The sequence below is a fragment of the Orcinus orca genome, chromosome 7, assembly GCF_937001465.1.
Source record: "Orcinus orca chromosome 7, mOrcOrc1.1, whole genome shotgun sequence".
In the NCBI taxonomy this organism is placed as follows: Eukaryota; Metazoa; Chordata; class Mammalia; order Artiodactyla; family Delphinidae; genus Orcinus; species Orcinus orca.
In genome coordinates, this window is record NC_064565.1 from 62,225,016 (window position 1) to 62,244,887 (window position 19,872).

The following is a 19,872-nucleotide window of genomic DNA, read 5'->3' on the forward strand; positions in this document are numbered from 1 at the left end:
AGGGGCCAGGAGCCAAGGAGTGCAGGTGGCCTCTAGAAGCTGCAACGAGCAAACAGATTTTCCATAGAGCCTCCAGAATCAAACCTGCTGACACTGATTTTAGCCCAGCGAGACCCATTTCAGATTTCTGATCTCCAGAACTGTATTCGCGTTAAGACTGAGGTTATTTGTTATGGCAGCATAGAAAATACATCATCCAAATGTAAATAGCTTCTGACCCTAGAGCAAAACTGAAGGGAATTTAAAGTCTTAAAGAAATACTGACCAATCCATTACTTAATTCATAGCAGTGAATTTCTACAATGATTACACTTGGCTTCAAGTAAATTCAAATCTTAAGAGTAATAAATTTGAATTGAAAAAAAATAAACTATACCCATTCAATGTACTGTCATTCTTTTAATGATGTTTCAGAACAAAGAAAATGTCACACAGTTACATGGGGTTTTTGTTTTAGTATAGGGCACAAGAAACATTAATGAACAGAATTTTTTTTTTTTTTTGCGGTATGCGGGCCTCTCACTGCTGCGGCCTCTCCCGTTGCGGAGCACAGGCTCCGGACGCGCAGGCCCAGCGGCCACGGCTCACGGGCCCAGCCGCTCCACGGCACGTGGGATCCTCCCGGACCGGGGCACGAACCCGCGTCCCCTGCATCGGCAGGCGGACTCCCAACCACTGCGCCACCAGGGAAGCCCAACAGAAAATATTTTTACAGCCCCAAAATAGATCACTTACAAATATTTGCCAAGTTCATTCTTATGGGATTCATGTAGTTTTGTACCTGATATAACAGTTTACAGAGATGAAAAATTAAAATAGAGTTTTATTAGAAAGACAATAGTACATAATTTAGCCCTTGCTAAAGGTATTCAAGAAGAAAGTGGAGATATTTTTATTTCCAGGTAATTGTCACATACAAGTCTCTATTCTCTACTTCTCCATTCTCTTTGTTTGCATCACTCTAGTGTGCCTGTCTCCTGATAATGCTCTGTGCATTTTCCCTCCTCTGTATCTATCTGTGCCATGGCTTCTGGTGTCATTTCTTCTGTCCCACTCTTCACTGGGACTTGGCCGTGGCCGTCTTCTTATTTCTCCTGGCTTGTAACCACCATGACTTCTGCTTCGGCTTCTCCTACTCCTCTCATCCCTGCTCTGGCTCCTGCTGCCTCTCTCATTTCTTCCAGATCCTCTCTCCTCTGGACTCTGGTTATGGCTTCTGGGCTTTCTGTCAGAATCAGAATGCCTCCATTTGCTCTTCTCCCCAGAACTCTCTTGTTTTAAAAACCTAGGCTTTTCCTTGTTACTGTGACTGCTAGAACGTTCTTCATCAAGTTTTCTCTTCTTAGACTTGTCCGTCTCTTCAGAACCACTGTTGTAATTCCCTGAACGCTTGTTTTTCTTTCTTTTCTTCTTCTGTATTTTTTTTTCTTTGTTGTCACTCTCACTGCTGCTTTCTGAAGTGCCACCAGAGGAGGAAGAGGAAGAGGAGGAGGATTTGTTTTTATGTTTTTTGTGTTTACTTCTGCTCTTCTGAAGCTTTTTCTTTTTTCTATCTTTTCTCTTTTTCTTTTTTTTCTTCTCAAGTCGATCCAATTTCCTGTTATTGGGAAAAAACAGTGACAGGCTATGTAAAAACAGTCCTTTCACCGACAAATATAAAATTTTGAATAGACAATATAGTTTCTTAGAAGCTATTAAAAGTGGTATTCAAATACAAATACATTCTTTACTTTTATTAAATGACAAATCATTTTCTTCCCTGTAAATTATTCAAGTCACATATACTATAAGTTTAAATTAAAAAATGCATTAACTGTCTCAGTATACTTTCCTCAATAGTAATAACTATTAAAAAAATTCTTACTGAATCAGAATTTGTAATTATATAGTACCCTAAATAAATGGTCATCCTGGCATAAAGAAAAGTTTGTAACATTAGCTGGACCAACTGCAAACTGAAATATAAAGCTCTAATCAGATGAAACATTAATTTTATGTACTATTTTAAATATGGAAATACCCAATAACATTACACTATCAAATTTCAAGGGCATTTTCTCCAGAAAGTCTGAATAAGTATAATACATTTTACATTTTTTTAATATTCTATTTTAGTTACATAAAATAAAATAATCACATATTAGTTTTCAACAATTGTTTAGACTTATAAATAAATAATTAGGACAATTCTATTATGGCATTCTGAATTTCTAAAGAGTATTTCACATTCTCAGAAGAGTAACTTGTTTATATGATATGTTTGAGTTACTCTGAAATAAAAATGTCTTCACTGGATTCTGTCCAGCCATTCTCAAAACTCCACATATTGAAACATCATGAGCTCCCTCTGTTGGACTCAGCAGACATTTCTTGGATTCTTTAATCCAGAGGTAGTCTGTTTAACACGATTCACACTGACTTTAAATTTACGCATTTTTTGGCATTCCTCATAAAATTGTACAAAATGTAAGAAGAGTAATACATGGCCCACAATTTTCTAAGAACAAACCGTCTGCAAAGATATATACAAATCTATGAAAACTAAAACCTACAAATAAATCTATTTCCAAATTAAATGTTCTGAAAAGTGCAGTGACTTTGCGGTATAAACTGAGTATATAATCTTACATTCATTTTCATATTACTGAAAGAAAGATAAAATTGTACTACTATAGCTGAAGAATAAATCAATAAATGAATGTGATACATGGTTTAAGTACCTTAAACTTAGGATCAGAGTTGAATATGACACTAAGATGAAACATAAGAAAAAATGTAGTTGAATTCATTAAACAGACACTTTTTAATCACCTGAGAAGTTTCTGTTTTTGTTTGGTTGTTAGTGACTTTAAAAATTCGACTTCTGGATCTTCTTCACCCTCACTTGCAACATATTCCTAAGTCAACAAAGACATCATTAATTTGCTAGATTATAAGACAAGTTAGTTATCAGACAGGAAAGGAAACATTTACAAATAAGAAATTTTATATTAGGGACATACTATAAATGAGTATGACATTTTGGATTGGAAAGTGGAATTAAAAAATTTTTGTAGTCTACCTGCCAAGGAGGATCATAATGCCCTAAGAGGTTAAGATGACTGCTTTGCCACCATTAACAACCTTTATCAGGAGAGGACGACAGAGAAGCAAAGACAAAATGTTTATAGCATGGCTTCTACTCTCTCAATTTTCTTTTTAATTTAATGGAACATAAAAACCAGGAAGATCATGAACTTTAGGAGAAGGTCAAAACATCCACAATTTTCGCCTTTACAAGTTCAACAGTACATTATCAAGTATATTAAACAGTACAAATACATGATATATACGTTATACGTACAATCCCTAGCAATGTTTGAGAAGGAATGTGACTCTTTCAGAGCAGTACAAGTTTATGCCAGTGGGAGTCTGGGTTTTAGTCTCAGCTCTGTCTCTAAAAAGCCACATGATCTCAGGGAAATCACTTAACTTCTGAGGGCTCCAGTTTCCTCATTAAATGAAATAAATAGTTTGTATTAGAACATCTGCATTTAACCCTTTAAACTCAACCATTTTCTGGATCTATGTACACTTTAATCAAGTAACTGTTTAAAATATTTTCCATATTTTTTAGGGGTTTACTTTTATACACTTCTTCCCATTGGTTCTGTTTAATGTCACTTCATGGGTAAGTTAGCAGGAAGGAAAAAGTAACAACCGTATCACCAGATCAGTTAGATATTTTATCCATATAAACCCAGAGGAGCAGGTTTGTTTATTAAAATATAGGTTTAAAAACATTGCTCATTTAGGTTAAAATAATAAGCAAAATCAAAATACGTTTTAGGCATTTTCTTTGCTCTATCTTGCCTTCCTATGGATATATACATATTGGAAAACATTAAGTAGCAATTCACAAGCAATCACATTTAGATTTATAGACATTTTCAGCTTACTGATAAAAAGATCATTACCTGTGATGGATCATTTGCGGTCAAGTTTCTCCCCAGTACGTTTCGTTTCAATGCAAACCCACTATTTCTCATCTCCGCTATTAGCTCTGAGGGGTGCATCGATGGTCCTGTTCACAAAAATCACAGTTTGAATGTATCATTTATAACTCTCTACCTTTTTCGGACTCCACAGTAGGAATGCAGCTGAAGCTTTGTTAAGTAAAATCACAGCTAAATCAACTCAATAATCTTCTGCTGAGCAAATAATCAGATATGATTTTCTAAAACAGCAGTCTGGAGATTCAGAATAGAAAATAATTGCATTTTTCTTACGTGGTAGGGGATTCTCTTATGTAACTTTGTCATATTGAAAAAGATACACTTAAGTGTTATCTGCTTGGCAGTTTTTAGTATAAAATCAAAGCAAAATGATAAAAGACTGCAATTAAACTTTTAATAGTTATTCTCTCAGTAAGAATTCAATTTGAAAAGAGATACTTACACATATGCTATCAGTAACAATCAAGTACTTTAGTTAATCTTGCATTTATACATTTTCAGAGTTTGAAACTTCTAGTCATTAGTTTGGGGTTGGTGACAAGCAATTTTAGGCTAGCTATAGGTGTGTATGTGTTATATTTTCTACAAGCTGTTGTTTCCACTTTTACAAAATCCCCAAACTTTTTGAAAAGTGAGCTTGTTTTTGGTCACATAATATGCTCTAAAGACAAATAATATGGACTAAACATAGATATAATTAAAAATAAAAAATTTTAAACATCTGCACCCTTCCCTCAAACATTATGTTTACATAAGATAGGAAAGAGTCTTTCCTCCTTCTTTTGTATATTCCAGTTTCATTTTGTTTTCCCTGCAAGTAGCAAATAATGACAACATTTCATGGAAGCTTTTTAGTTTCTGGCCTAAATCATTACACTGGCTTAAAAGAACTGTACTGGGCAATGTATCTGGAATACAGGTAAGAATACGACAGTTCCTGCCAACAAGGAACTCATAAGGGAGGGTGGGGGATAGAGAAATATTCAGAAACTGATACTCTAGTTTGTTGATTAAATACGTCATCTAATTTCTTTACCTTTTCCCTGATTTATTGGTCTTTTACTACTTATTTTGCATGCTCACTTACATGTTACCATAAAAAAACAAAAGGCAATAGGCAATATAATTCAAATCTGTTCTCTTGCCAATAGCATCTTTGGTAAAAAGTTTGGTCAGACAAGTTCAGGTGTAGGTTAATAACTTTTATTGGACTCTGGGCTTTACCATTCTACTCATATTACCAAAAACAATTGAAAGTTGGTTATAGGTATTAGGGAGATAATTAGAAAAAACTGCCTATTACTGGTGTATGGGAAGTATTAATAATGTGATGCTTTAATTTACTGCAGGAAAAAGCCTTATTTAATTGAAAACAAAACAAAAACATCATAACGCACCATCTTTATTTCATTGATATTAATATTTCATTTTAAAACAACACCGGATTTTTGGTTTGTTTTTTCTTTTATACAATTAATTTCCTGTGGATTACTTTAATGACTTCTAGAAAAATTCAATTTGGTTGATAATACTGATAATAATATGTTAAGTAAAAAACTGAATTTTATAAATTCATTTATTTTATTTATTTTTGGCTGCAAAAATATTTTTGCCGCACGCGGGCTTTCTCTAGTTGTGGCAAGCGGAGGCTACTCTTCGTTGTGGTGCACGGGCTTCTCATTGCGGTGGGCTCTAGGCGTGCGGGCTTCAGTAGTTGTGGCACGCGGACTCAGTAGTTGTGGCTCGCAGGCTCTAGAGCGCAGGCTCAGTAGTTGTGGCACACGGGCTTAGTCACTCCACGGCATATGGGATCTTCCTGGACCAGGGATCAAACCTGTGTCCCCTGAACTGGCAAGCGGATTCTTAACCACTGCGCCACCAGGGAAGTCCCAAAAATTGAACTTTAAATATTAGTATGGAGTGCCTCTAAATGGCATTGAAGTGCTAATATAATCAATAGCTTTAAATTAATTATAGAGTGTTTCACTTTGGTGGCTTCTCAAACTTCACATGTAGGAACCTAATTTTATAAAGTAGAAAATGTCTTTCCTGAAGTGCCAAAACTACATTTCCTTGTCAACAACTTTTTTAGATGTTCAATGAATTCAGAAAGCAAACATGCTAAGAATTAGGATAAAAACCACTCCAGTAAAGGGCTAAAGAGCTTGGCCATTATGATGAAAGGGTACTGATTTCATCAGTTTTCATCAAAAGATGGGTAATTTTAATAAAATGCTTTAGAAAACATACTTTAAAATTTTTCATTACAGTACTTCCAACTACTTCAAGAAAATGATCTCTCTTTCCCCAGGCTGACAGAGATTATTCAGACTATAAAACAAACATTACTCTTCCATCATTTATATTTCTCCAAAATCTCAACTGAAATTTTGTAGTACATATGCTTAGCGTATACTTCCACACTGTAAGACGCTAAACAATGTTTAGTGAAGTACCTAACAAATAGTAACTATTATTTTTGTCAGTAGCTATAAAACTTTTGTGATTATTATATATTTTTCACAAAAATGCTCTTAATAGTAACATTTTTCAAAATCCAGTCTTATTCACTTCTTTTTGTACTTAAACTTTCTCCTTCTATCATCAAAACTTCTAGAAAGATATGACAAGTCAGGTTTAATTAAGATATATTCAGCAATGTATCTTTATACTTTCATGTTACTGTGGTAGTGGCTATGTAGAGTTAACCTGACAGAAATGACTCCAGCTCTCTGAGAACTCAAAATTTAATTGATATAATATCAATAGATTATATAGGTATGTTGAAGACAGATTTTACAATATGTTCAAATGCAAAATGACTACTTTTTTTGGATGCCTTTATAATTTAAATTACAGATGGAGCTGGGGTTCAGGAAGGTTTGGTTTGCTCTTAAATTTGCTATGGCAGAATGATTCTAGAGAACTCAGAAAAAGGGCATTTGTTTTAAAATGTAGATTTGTGAAGGCTCCTTTCTAGATCACTTCAGTCAGGCTGGGTTAAGCCTCCACAGCTTGAAAACCAGTGTTCCAACTTAGAAAAGTTGGTCCACTGAAGAAACTGTTTTTCAACATTCATTAATTTTGCAAACTTTCTTTGCTGTGATGTGGGTAAGCACCAAAATACTAACTGTGACTATGGTATTCAGTTCTATGCCCTGATTAGACCCAGACTATTTTCTACTAGAAAAACAACATGAAGTCAATGTCACAGAAAAAATAAATTCTCAGAAGGCAAATTATGTCGTACAAAATTATGTTTGTAAAGGGTTTAATCTATTCATTAAGAGCATTCATTTTTATAGAACGAAGCAATAGAAGGTAAAAAATGTTCTGTAGTAAGATAGGTATTTTATCAGAGAATAATATAGGAGTCAAAAGTGCTGGCCGTGAGAAAGGCCCTGTCGCCGACTTCCCAATTAGAGGACAGCAGTCCCACATGAATCCCACAAATGGCACAGGAGGGAGACTAATGCTGAAGGAAGAGATATTCCTGTGTCTCACTGTTAGCCTGGGCCCATCTGCTCTTCCCAAGGACAGAGCTATCTTCCTTCCAAAGTTCACTGTTCCTTTCAAATGAAGCATTACCTTCTACAGTTTTATGGTATTCAGTGGGAAAAAGGACACTGAGTTACAGGTTAAGTATGGCTGTATTAGAAATACTTTCCCCTCCTTCCCCCAAATTTAATACACTAATTTAATTTATAGGATGCTACTGCTTCCTGAGACTAAAATTCTATTCCTAGAGTGAATATCATTTTGTTTGTGATGACAGTGGTGATTAATTATTTTCCTTCTCATTCTGTGTGTGTATTTTAACTTGATACAATGAAAAAATCTCAAACCTAGGGAGAATAAAGAGTTCTATATATTCATCACACAGCTTCAACAATTATCAATGTTTTGCCATCCTTGTTTTATTTATTACCTCCAGGGTTTTTTGTTTCTTTTTTGATAGAGTATTTTAAATAAAATTTCAGACATCACTTTGGTATATAAATCACTAATACGGGCTATTTCTTAAAAATAAAGCCCTAACACCTTTGTTACACTTATTAATACTGACAGTTATAAAATCCAGTCAACATTCAGATTTCCCCAATTATCTCAAAAAAAATTTTTTTTACAGTTGGCTTGTTCACATTAGGATCCAAACAAGTTCCACACATTGCATTCGGTTTATGTATCTCTTAAGTCTCTCTCTCCCTCTCTACTTTTGAGGTACAAATGACACATATCTTAAATCTCTTTTAATCTAAAAAAAGGTAGCCACTTTTCCTCCACTCCCCCCTTATTGCTATTCATTTGTTGAAGAAACTGGGTCATTTGTACTGTAGAATCTCCCCCATTCTGGGTAGTGATGTCATTTAATATGTTCTTCTGGCCCTTGTATTTACTGTAAATGAGCAGTTAGATCTAGAGGCTTATTATTACATTATTTTGGTATTTTATAACACATACTTTAGGGGAATAATGGAAAGTTTTCTAAAGTTTGGATTCAGGGAAATGAGACCTGAAAAGAAACACATTTTTGCTAATGAACTAGACTAAGGAAAAAAGGCTGAGACTTCAACCTGGTATGTTCTTGCTTTCATCATGTATTTATTGTAGTCACAGTAACAGTGATACAACCTTAAAAATGCGTGGGTTTGAAAATAAATCCCCAAACACATCACAAATGAATTATGATTCTTATTTCCATGAAAAGTATGACATTTATTTCTTCCTTCTTTCTTACAGTTAAACTGACTATATATTGTGAAAAAGCCACTCCCTGTCACTAAATGTAAAACGGACACTTAGAAACACTAGTAATAGTACACGATCAAGAGGGAGAATTATCACAGTTATCTTACATTTGTATTTGAATCCTAGTATTACCTAACCTTTTTGCTTTAAAGAAAGCTTATAGAAAGTTACCTTAAAAAAAGACTGAAAAGGGGGGCACAGCATGCAGCACAAGTCCCAGGGAAAAAGTGAACAAAGCTATTAATAAAGTGTGTGGGTGATTTTTATTTATATAGATGAGAATGTTTTATGTATGATTTTCTAAAGGTTATGCAAGAACCAATTGTACTGAATTGTAATAAAACTGCTCCATACTGAGAATTTTCCTGACACGTTGCCAGTTCATCTTAGTGGAGGCTGGAAACAATAAGGTTTCTTATTGCCCTTATCCTGAGTTCATACTGAAGAAAGCTAATTTGATCTCTATTAAGACATACAATGTAAGAGAAAAATTAAACATTTCATTTTTGTCTGTGTGTCTGGAAAATACACAAAGGCAGGGAAAGATGAAACTGCCCTTATTGTATGCTAGTGAAAAACACTTTATAAAAAACAACCTTGCCTTACAGAATCAATAATGTTAAAGATATTTGAGGTATATCTGATTATGTCTTCACACTTATATTTTCAACTTAATTTACATGCAGGTATTTTACTGATGATACAACTATCACTAAATACTAAAGTGAATAAAGATAATAAAGTGAATTCATAGTCCTAGAGGACTAAGAAAAATCACTTGTGTTGTGATGAACATGAAGTATTAGAAGTCAGTACTATGTTCTAAAGAAGTTATGAGAATATGAACGCTCTTGAAAAGTTGTGCATCCATGAACCTCAAAAACAGTATGTTGAGTCAAAGAAGTCAGACACAGAAGAACACATACTGTATGATTCCATTTATATGAACTTCATGAACAGGTAAAAGTAATATATGGGATTAGAAATGAGAGTAGTAGTTGTAGGTGGAGGATGCCAACTGGAAGGGGATAGAAGGGTATTTACCAGGTGACAGCAATGCTCTATGCTCTGTATTTGTCAGAAACATTGGTTACATGGGTGCATACATTTGTCAAACTCAATCTACACTTAAGACCAGTGCATTTTACTTAAAAATAAATTAAATCAGTCAACAGTAATTACTGAATGACTGAGTTACTATAGACTCTCACTACATTTCTATACTAGATCTCTCTCAAACTATGGAGAGAGCCCTGCATAGGGAATTTCAACTTATTCTTCCCTAGTATATAACATAGAAAGTGATTTTACAAATCAATATGTATTATTGAGGGCTTATTATTTTATCTCACTAGGTACTTGAAAATAAAGAATGGAGAACTTGGTTTTTGCCTTCAAGCTTATAATCTTTTTTGGGAAAATTAGTTAATATAAAAGAATAGGAAAAATATAAATTGTAAATTTGTGTTATAAGATATATTCAGAGAATAAGATGATAAACAGTGATGTTTAGTATAGTTAGCAAAGCCTAACTCTTCAGCCACTCACTAAACTATTATTTAGTAAGCATGTGCATTGTGGAAAGCATCGGGAATACAAAGATAAATAAGATACATTACATATTTCAGAAAAGCAATACTTTCTAGGAAAGAACTAGAAACTGAGTTTGACTTTCAAACTCATAGGATTTAGAGAAAGGTAAAAAATATGGCATTATAAATGAGTGGAACATGACGAAGGTTCATGTTAACTTAAGTTTGATTTGGGTAGAATTAATATTTACTAGGTAGACTACATTTCATTCATTCTCCTTTACGCAGGTAATCAGTAGTTAATTTCCTTTACTTGAAGTTGGCAGACCTTGAGTAGATGGAATGATATTAACAGGAAGAGTCATGTAAAAGAGAGTTATGATTGGGATCTGAGAATCATAATACCCCTTTGAGATTAGGGGAGGTGTAGCCTCCACTAGCCCCACATATGCCTTTAACACAGAGCAGAGCCATTTACTGACAGAACAGGATTGCAATTAATTTGTTAATGTCAATGGAATTTCAAGGCATAGCCACTCTAACAACACATTTAATCACTGAATTGTAATAGTGCTTATAAATAGTTCAAAATGAGTAACCATCTGTAGTCACTTAAAATAGCCAAAATTTAAAGTACTAATCAAGAACATCAATTTGACCTTTGAAACACTATGAATTGACAAGTTTTACTGAATAATCTCTTTAATAGGTCAATATTTCTTTTTAGATAATTAGTTTTCTCATGCATTTAAAAACATGTATGTTCCCGACTTATCAAATTTTTTTTAAACTTCTTATTTTATGTTATTTTTTTTTAATTTAATTTTTATTTTTGGCTGCATTGGGTCTTCGTTGCTGTGCACGGGCTTTCTCTGGTTGCAGCGAGTGGGCCTCTCACTGCGGTGGCGTCTCTTGTTGCAGAGCACAGGCTCTACGCACGCGGGCTTCAGTAGTTGCAGCACGCAGGCTCTAGAGCGCAGGCTCAGTAGTTGTGGCGCACGGGCTTAGTTGCTCTGCGGCATGTGGGATCTTCCAGGACCAGGGCTCAAACCCACGTCCCCTGCACTGGCAAGCGGATTCTTATCCACTGCACCACCGGGGGAGTCCCTAAAACTTTTTATTTTATATTGGAGTATAGCCGATTAACAATGCTGTGATAGTTTCAGGTACACCACAGAGCGACTCAGCCATACACATACATGTATCCATTCCCCCCCAAACTCCCCTCCCATCCAGGTTGTCACATAACAGTAAGCAGAGTTCCCTGTGCTATAACAGTAGGTCCTGGTTGGTTATGCGTTTTAAATACAGCAGTGTGTACATGTCAATCCCAAACTCCCTAACTATCCCTTCCCTCCACCCTTCCTCCCTGGTAACCATATGTTTGTTCTCTCCCTTCCTCCCTGGTAACCGTATGTTTGTTCTCTAAGTCTGTAAGTCTGTTTCTGTTTTGTAAATAAGTTCATTTGTATCATTTCTTTTTAGTTTCTGTGTATAAGCGATATCATATGACATTTCTCTTTCTCTTACTTCACTCAGTATGACAATTTCTAGGTCCATCTATGTTGCTGCAAATGGCATTATTTCATTATTTTTTATGGCTGAGGAACTACTGACAAGGGCTTAATTTTCAAAATATACAAAGAGCTCATACATCTCAATAACAAAAAACCACACAACTACATATTAAAGGAGAGGAGAAGTGGTGCCTGCCTAACTTTCCTTTTTATTTTGAGGTCGATCCTTTATTAGTTTTAATATCCACCTATTTGAAGAGTTTAGCTTTAAAGGGATTCTGGTAACACAAATACTTTTTCTGCAGTAGAATTATGTTGAAGGATTTAAAAAAAATTCTGCCATCAGATGTAGGGCTATCTCAGTAGCTATCCTGGGAGGATTCAACTTCTTCAAGGAGTTACATAAAAGAACTCCGTAACAGATAAGGGCGGGATGTGCCAGAAGGGCAACTGAGTTTATCATCTTTCTTTCTAAACAAAGTCCCTCCAGCATGCTCCAGCATGCTCCTAGGTGTCCTTCTAGTACAAGCTTATGATCAGACAATTATTTTGTTAAACTTCCCAAATATATTCTCAAGCAACAAAAATTCCTCCAACATGATAGGTTGATGGAAAGATGGAGGAGCAGCATGTGGGAGTACTACTGCAGGAAACTGCTATTAGTACTACAGCTTAGTGTAATATTCTTCAACAAAAATTAAATCAAGACTTAGGGGAAATAAGGCAAGGAAAAGAGCACTGATATGTAAACAAATGTTTGCAACAAGTATAAAATCATACTTTCCTCAATTTAAGCTATTATTAATTTTCATATTGTTTAAATGCACTAAAACCTTTGGCGTACACAAGACTGGTTAGAGAAACCTGAAACATTAAGTACCAATCATCATTTTAGCTGTCAGTGGTATGGCTGGATCTCATACTTAAGCGTTATAAAGAAAAAGAAATTTTGTATATGTCAAGAATATCCAGTGATACCATTTTGCATTTAAAATTTACTTTGATTAAAAACGTGAAATTTACCATATTATCATATAGAGTCAGTTCCAAATATTCTTAAAATTAAGTTTAAAAAAATGGCAGGGGTCTTCCCTGGTGGCGCAGTGTTTGAGAGTCCGCCTGCCGATGCAGGGGACATGGGTTCGTGCCCCGGTCCAGGAAGATCCCACATGCCGCAGAGCGGCTGGGCCCGTGAGCCATGGCCGCTGAGCCTGCGTGTCCGGAGTCTGTGCTCTGCAACGGGAGAGGCCACAACAGTGAGAGGCCTGTGTACTGCCCAAAAAAAAAAAAAATGGCAGGGACTTCCCTGGTGGCACAGTGGTTAAGAATCCTCCTGCCAATGCAGGGGACACAAGTTTGTGCCCTGGTCTGGGAAGATCCCACGTGCCACAGAGCAACTAAGCCCATGCACCACAACTACTGAGCCCGTGCTCTAGAGCCCGTGAGCCACAACTACTGAGCCCATGTGCCACAACTACTGAAGCCTGTGCACCTAGAGCCCGTGATCTGCAACAAGAAGCCATCACAATGAGAAGCTCGCATACTGCAACAAAGAGTAGCCCCTGCTCGCCGTAACTAGAGAAAGTCCACGCACAGCAACAAAGACCCAACGCAACCAAAAATAAATAATAAATAAAAATCATTTAAAAAAATGGCAAAGTAACTTTAAATATATAGCAACTTAAACCTAAAAAAAAAGAAGTCAAATAATTAGTACAATATGAATCTTATGTTAACAAATTTCGAATCAATGTTTCTTCACTTTTATGTTGCTTTTACAACTTTTAGGCTTCAGTCCAATATATGAAGAGCCTGAAATTCCTCCCATTCTCACAATAAGAAAAAAGCTGAAAAAAGTGAACATCAATAAATCTTATAGATCTATCGGAGAATTGAGATCACAGAGCAAATCACTGCCCCCAAATGGGAGAGACAGGTGATACAGAGACTCAGTTTACCGAGACCAGAAACCAACAGAGCCAGCAACTGGTAGAAATACTTAAAGGATAACTGACTATTCTTGGAGACTGAGCAAGGACTACCTTGAGAGATGAAAACTCCTGGGGGCTCAACCTTAAAGAGGCCCCAACACTTCTGTGAGTTTTACTTCCAGAAGCCCCACTAGGTTCTCACTGTGAACATCAAATAACAATCCCCTTGTACTTTCAACAGTGGGAAGGGAAAAGTAATCATCTTGAAATACGCCCAGAGCAATTTGTTGTCCTGAACAAATGCTTACCCTCAAAGGAAGCTACTTCCCCAGAGTTAGGCCCAGAGCCTAACCTATGTGGGTGAAGAAAAAAAGCTGAGAAGTGGGGGACAAAAAGCTGAGAAAAAAAGCTGAGAAACACATGTGAAGGTTACAGCCCAGGGGCAGAAGCTCACTAAAAAACTGAAACCTAGTCATAGGATTATAGAATGCTTCCCCTCCCCTCATATCTTACCACTACAACAGTAGGGCTCCTGTAAAATAACATAAGATTACAACTGAAGCCAGGCTCAGCCTCTATTAACAGAGTCTGTAGGGAAACCCAAAGATAACAGAGGAGACCAAAACAATGACACCAGAGGATATTTATCCTCTAAAATCTACAGCTATAGCAAAGAGTAAATACAACCTAACTCCTAGCCAGATAAACATAAAACCTCACACTAAAGGCCTATTTATCTCAGTTCTGTCTACCTGATACACCATGTCTGGCTTTCAACAAAAAATTACAAGTATGATAAGAGGCAAAAACCACAGTCTGGAAAGACAAAGCAAGCATCAGAATCAAGCTCAGCTATAATGAAGATTCTGGAATTATCAGATTGGGAATCTAAAATAACTAAGATTCATATGCTAAGGGCTCTAATGGAAAAAGTGGACAACATGCAAAACAGATAGGTACTGTAAGCAGAGAAATGGAAACTCTGAGAAAGAATCTAATGGAAATGACAGAAATAAAAAACACTAATAGAAATGAAGAATGCTTTTGATGAGGTCATCAGTAGACTAGGCATAACTGAGGAAAGAATCAGTAAGCTTTAAGATAGGTCAATAGAAACTTCTCAAACTGAACAGAAAATTAAAAAAAAAAAAAGGGAACCCAGCATATCCAAAAACTGTAGGACAATTACAAAAGGTGTAACATATGTACAACAGGAATACCAGAAGGGAAAGAGAGAAGACAGAAAAGAACAGAAAAAAATATTTGAAATAATAATGGCTGAGATTTCTCAAGACTAATGATAGACACCAAACCACAAATCCAGGAAGCTCAGAGAACATGGAGCAGGATAAATACCAAAAATCTAGGTATATGATATTCAAACTGCAGAAAATCAAAGATGAAGAGAAAATCTTGAAAGATGTCAGAGGGGGAAAAAAACCTTACCAAGAGAGGAACAAGGATAAGAATCATGAGACTTCTCTTAAGAAACCATGCAAGCAAGAGGAGAGTGGAGTGAAATATTTAAAGGTTGAAAGGAAAAACCTACCAACATAGAAATTATCCAGTATCCAGTAAAATTATCCTTCAAAAGTGAAGAAGAAATACTTTCTCAGGCAAACAAAAATTGAGGAACATGTTACTAGTAGACCTGCCTTTCAAGAAATATTAAAAAGAAGTTATTCAGAAAAAAGGAAATGACATAGATCAGAAACTTAGATCTACATAAAGAGCATTTGAGAAGAAATAAAAGATACAATATTTTATGTTTTTTATTCTTAACTGATCTAACAGATAACATATTCAAAATAATAACAGCAAGAATAAACTGGATGCATTATAACTTATGGATAAATGAAATGTATGACAGTAATGTTATAAGAGACAAGAGAAAGGAATTGTGTTATATAACAGATATTGGTTTACTCTGTTATAAGGTACGGGCACTACTCATGAAGTGGTACAGTGTTATTTGTAAGTGGACTTAGATTAGCTGTAAATGTATACTGCAAATTCTAGGGCAACAACTAACATTTTTTAAAAATTAAGCATAATTGATATGCTAAGAGAGGAGAGAAAATGGAATCACATAAAATACTCAATTAAAACCAGAGAAAGCAGAGAGTAGAAGACAAAAACAAAGAACAAGGGGGCTTCCCTGGTGGCGCAGTGGTTGAGAGTCTGCCTGCCGATGCGGGGGACACGGGTTCATGCCCCGGTCTGGGAAGATCCCACATGCCATGGAGCAGCCGGGCTTGTGAGCCGTGGCTGCTGGGCCTGCGCGTCCGGAGCCTGTGCTCTGTGGCGGGAGAGGCTGCGGCAGTGAGAGGCCCGCATACCGCAAAAAAAAACCCAGAAAACAAAGAACAAGGGCAACAAATAGAAAACAATTATAAATATGGCAGATTTTAATCCAATTATGTCAATAATAGATTAAAAAAGATCTGACTCTGTGTTGTCTACAGAAACCCAAGTTAAATATAAAGACACACAGAGAGAGATTAAAGGAAAGATATGGAGAAAGATATACCATGCTAACACTAATAAAATAAAGTTGGAGTATTACATTATTTTCAGATAAAGCAGATTTCAGAACAAGGAAATTTATCAAGGATAAAGAAAGACAATTACATAATGAAAAAGGAGCTCATTCTCCAAGACATAACAATCCCAAATGTATATGCACCTAACAACAGAGCATTAAAATATGTGAGGCCAAAACTAACAGAAGTGTTTTTAGAAATAGACAAATCCCCAACTACAGTTGGAGACTTCAGTGCTCCTCTCTCAGAAATGGACAGATCCAGCAGGATATAGTTGAACAGCACCATCTATCAACCTGATCTAGTTGTTATTTATTGAGTACTTCAGCTAACAATAGCAGAATACACATACTTAAGCTCATATGGCAGCAGTCCCCAACCTTTCTGGCACCAGGGACCGGTTTCATGGAAGACAATTTTAACACGGACGGGGGGGTGGGGGGTGGGATGGTATGGTTCAGGCGGTAATGCGAGTGATGGGGAGCAATGGGGAGCGGCAGATGAAGCTTCGCTTGCTCACCCACCACTCACCTCCTGCCGTGTGGCCCAGTTCCTAACAGGCTGCGGACCGGTACTGGTCCACGGCCCAGGGGTTGGGGACCCCTGTCATATGGAACAGTCACCAAGACCACATGCTGAGCCATAACCTTAGCATATACCTTAATACTAAAAGAATAGAAATCATACAAAGAATGCTCTCAGACCAAAATGGAATTAAACTAGAAACGAATAACAGAATGATAGCCAGAAAATCCCCAGATATTTGGAGATTAAATAAACACACTCCTAAATAACACTCAGATAGAAGAAGTCTCAAGAGAAACTTAATATTTTGAACTAAATGAAAATGAAAATACAACTGTTGTATAATAAAGAACTCTGTCCCCAATTCGTGGAAGGGAGCCTCTAAATATCAGTTTTCTTGAGTGATAGGAGTGTCTTTGTTATTCATGGTGAGCCCCTACATAGGTTTTGCCAAGGAGATGACTCAGGATGGGGCTGGCCACACCAGAAAGGCTAACCATGTGATTAAAGAGTTGGAGCTTTGAGCCACATATCAGCCTGACCTCTGGGGGAAGGGAAAGGGACGAGAGATTGAGTTCAACCACATGGCCAATTATTCAATGAATCATGCCCATGTAATTAAACCCTAATAAAAACTCTGGAAGCCTGGATGAGTTTCCCTCATTAACAATACTCTGTGCATATTGGTGTACATCAATACGTAAGGAAGATGACATGTCCAGACCCGTGGAGAGAGGACACTGAAGCTACGTGTTTAGGGTAGGGAGAGGCAAGGAAATTTTGTGTTAAAGTGTGAAATTTTTCATTGCCTAAGACTGGGGGAGACTGGGGATAAGAACTGAGAGGTGTGGCGTTTCATTTTGAGGAAATGAAAATGTTCTAAAATTGACTGTGGTAATGGATGTACAACTCTGTGAATATACAAATTCAAAGCCATTGAATTGTGTACTTCAAATGGATGAACTGTATTGTATGTAAATTATAACTCAATAAAGCTATTAAAAACACTTGCTCAAGGAAATGAAAAGACAAGCCACAGACTTGGAGAAAATATTTGCAGAAGACATATCTGATAAAGGACTGATACCACAAATATATAAAGAATTCTTAAAACTCAACAATAAGAAAGCAAATAGCCCAGTTTAAAAAAATGGGCCAAAGGCCTAACAGATACCTCTCCAAGAAGATATACAGATGGCAAATAAGCATATGAATAGATGTGCTGCATAACATGTCATCAGGGAAATGAAAAATAGAACAATGAGATACCACTACATACCTGCTAGAATGACCAAAATTCCTAACACGGACAATGCCAAATGCTGGTGAGGCTGTGGAGCTACAGGAACTCTCATTCATTGTTGGTGGGAATGTAAAATGGTGCAACTACCTTGGATCAGTTTGGCAGTTTCTTATAAAACTAATATACTCTTACCACGTGATCCAGCAATCACATTCCAAAAACCTGCACATAGATGTTTATAGCAGCTTTATTCGTAACTGCCAAAACATGGAAGCAATGAAGATGTCCTTCAGCAGGTGAATGGATCAATAAACTGGTACATCCAGACAATGTGCTATTATTCAGCACTACAAACAAATACACTATCAAGCCATGAAGAGACATGGAGGAACCTTAAGCGCATATTACTAAGTGAAAGAAGCCAATCTGAAAAGGCCACATACTATAGATTCCAACTGTATGACCTTCAGGAAAAGGTGAAACTACGGAGACAGTAAAAAGATCAGTGGTTGTTAGGGGTTAGAGGGGAGCGGGGGATGGATACTCTGAGCACAGATGATTTTTTAGGGCAGTGAAACTACTCTGTATGATACTATAATGGTGGATACATGCCATTATACCTTTGTCCAAACCCATGGAACGTACAACACCAAGGGTGAGCCCTAAGGTAAACTATGGACTTTGGGTGATAATGATGTGTCAATGTAGGTTCATCAACTATAACAAATGTACCACTCTGATGGGGGATGCTGATAATGGGGGAGGCTATGTATTTGTGGAGGCAGGTGGTATATGGGAACTCTCTGTGCTTTTCTCTCAATTTTGCTATGAACCTAAAACTGCTCTTAAAAAAGTCTTTTAAGAAAAAACACAAATAAGACTGAAACAAAACAAACAAAAAGATTAAGTAGTAGACATACAGATATCTGTGACCATTAAATCTACTAAAGCCGAACAAAACAAAACAAAACAAAAAAACCCACTTGCCTTGTTGAAAACCCCCACTGTGGATTTAAAAAATGATGTTTAATTTCAATATACATTAAAAACATGAGTAAGTAACAGAAGGTAAGAGGCAATGATAAGAGTAAGGGCTGGGCTTCCCTGGTGGTGCAGTGGTTGAGAATCTGCCTGCCAATGCAGGGGACACGGGTTCGAGCCCTGGTCTGGGAAGATCCCACATGCCGCGGAGCAACTAAGCCTGTGCGCCACAACTGCTGAGCCTGCGCCCTGGAACCTGCAAGCCACAACTAGAGCCCGTGTGCTGCAACTACTGAAGCCCACGTGCCTAGAGCCCGTGCTCCGCAGTGGAAGAGGCCACCACAATGAGAAGCCTGCGCACCACAACAAAGAGTAGCCCCCACTCACCGCAACTGGAGAAGGCCCATGCGCAGCGGTGAGGACCCAACGCAGCCAAGGATAAATGAATAAATTTATTTCAAAAAAACAAAAACAATATCCTAATCTTAACCTTAAGAAGCAAACTAAAACCAAAGCAAAAAGAAAAAAAGGAATAATAGATATTGGGGTGAAAATTTATGAAATAGAGAATAAAATACAATAGAGAACATCAACAACAACAACAACAACGAAGAGTAAGGGCTACAGAGTATAAACAAAAGGCTGGTGGGTCAGGCATTTAGTTATGTTGTAATATAAAAATATTTTATAAAAATTCAGTCACCACTGAAGCTTATAAGTTTTATATATAATTTTGATATATCTAGAGTGGACAAAAACTTATAAAGTTAAGATGATCTTATCAGTAGAAAAGATATTCTAAACCAGCTTAGCCAAAAGAAGCATTTTGATTGCCTAATTTAACTTTGTAAAGGAG

The 19,872-nt window shown here is 36.6% G+C and overlaps 1 protein-coding gene across 1 annotated transcript in view; it reads right to left on the reverse strand.

Moving 5' to 3' along the window:
* Positions 1–386: 386 nt before the first annotated feature.
* CIR1 (corepressor interacting with RBPJ, CIR1) overlaps positions 387–19,872 on the reverse strand; it is a 40,262-nt gene continuing 20,776 nt past the window's right edge. The window contains exons 8-10 of the mRNA XM_004267326.3: positions 3,957–4,063; positions 2,812–2,897; positions 387–1,597 (exon numbers count right to left, since the gene is read on the reverse strand). Of these exons, the coding sequence (XP_004267374.1) occupies positions 931–1,597; positions 2,812–2,897; positions 3,957–4,063 (860 nt within the window). The 3' untranslated portion in view covers positions 387–930. The remainder of the gene's footprint in view (positions 1,598–2,811; positions 2,898–3,956; positions 4,064–19,872) is intronic.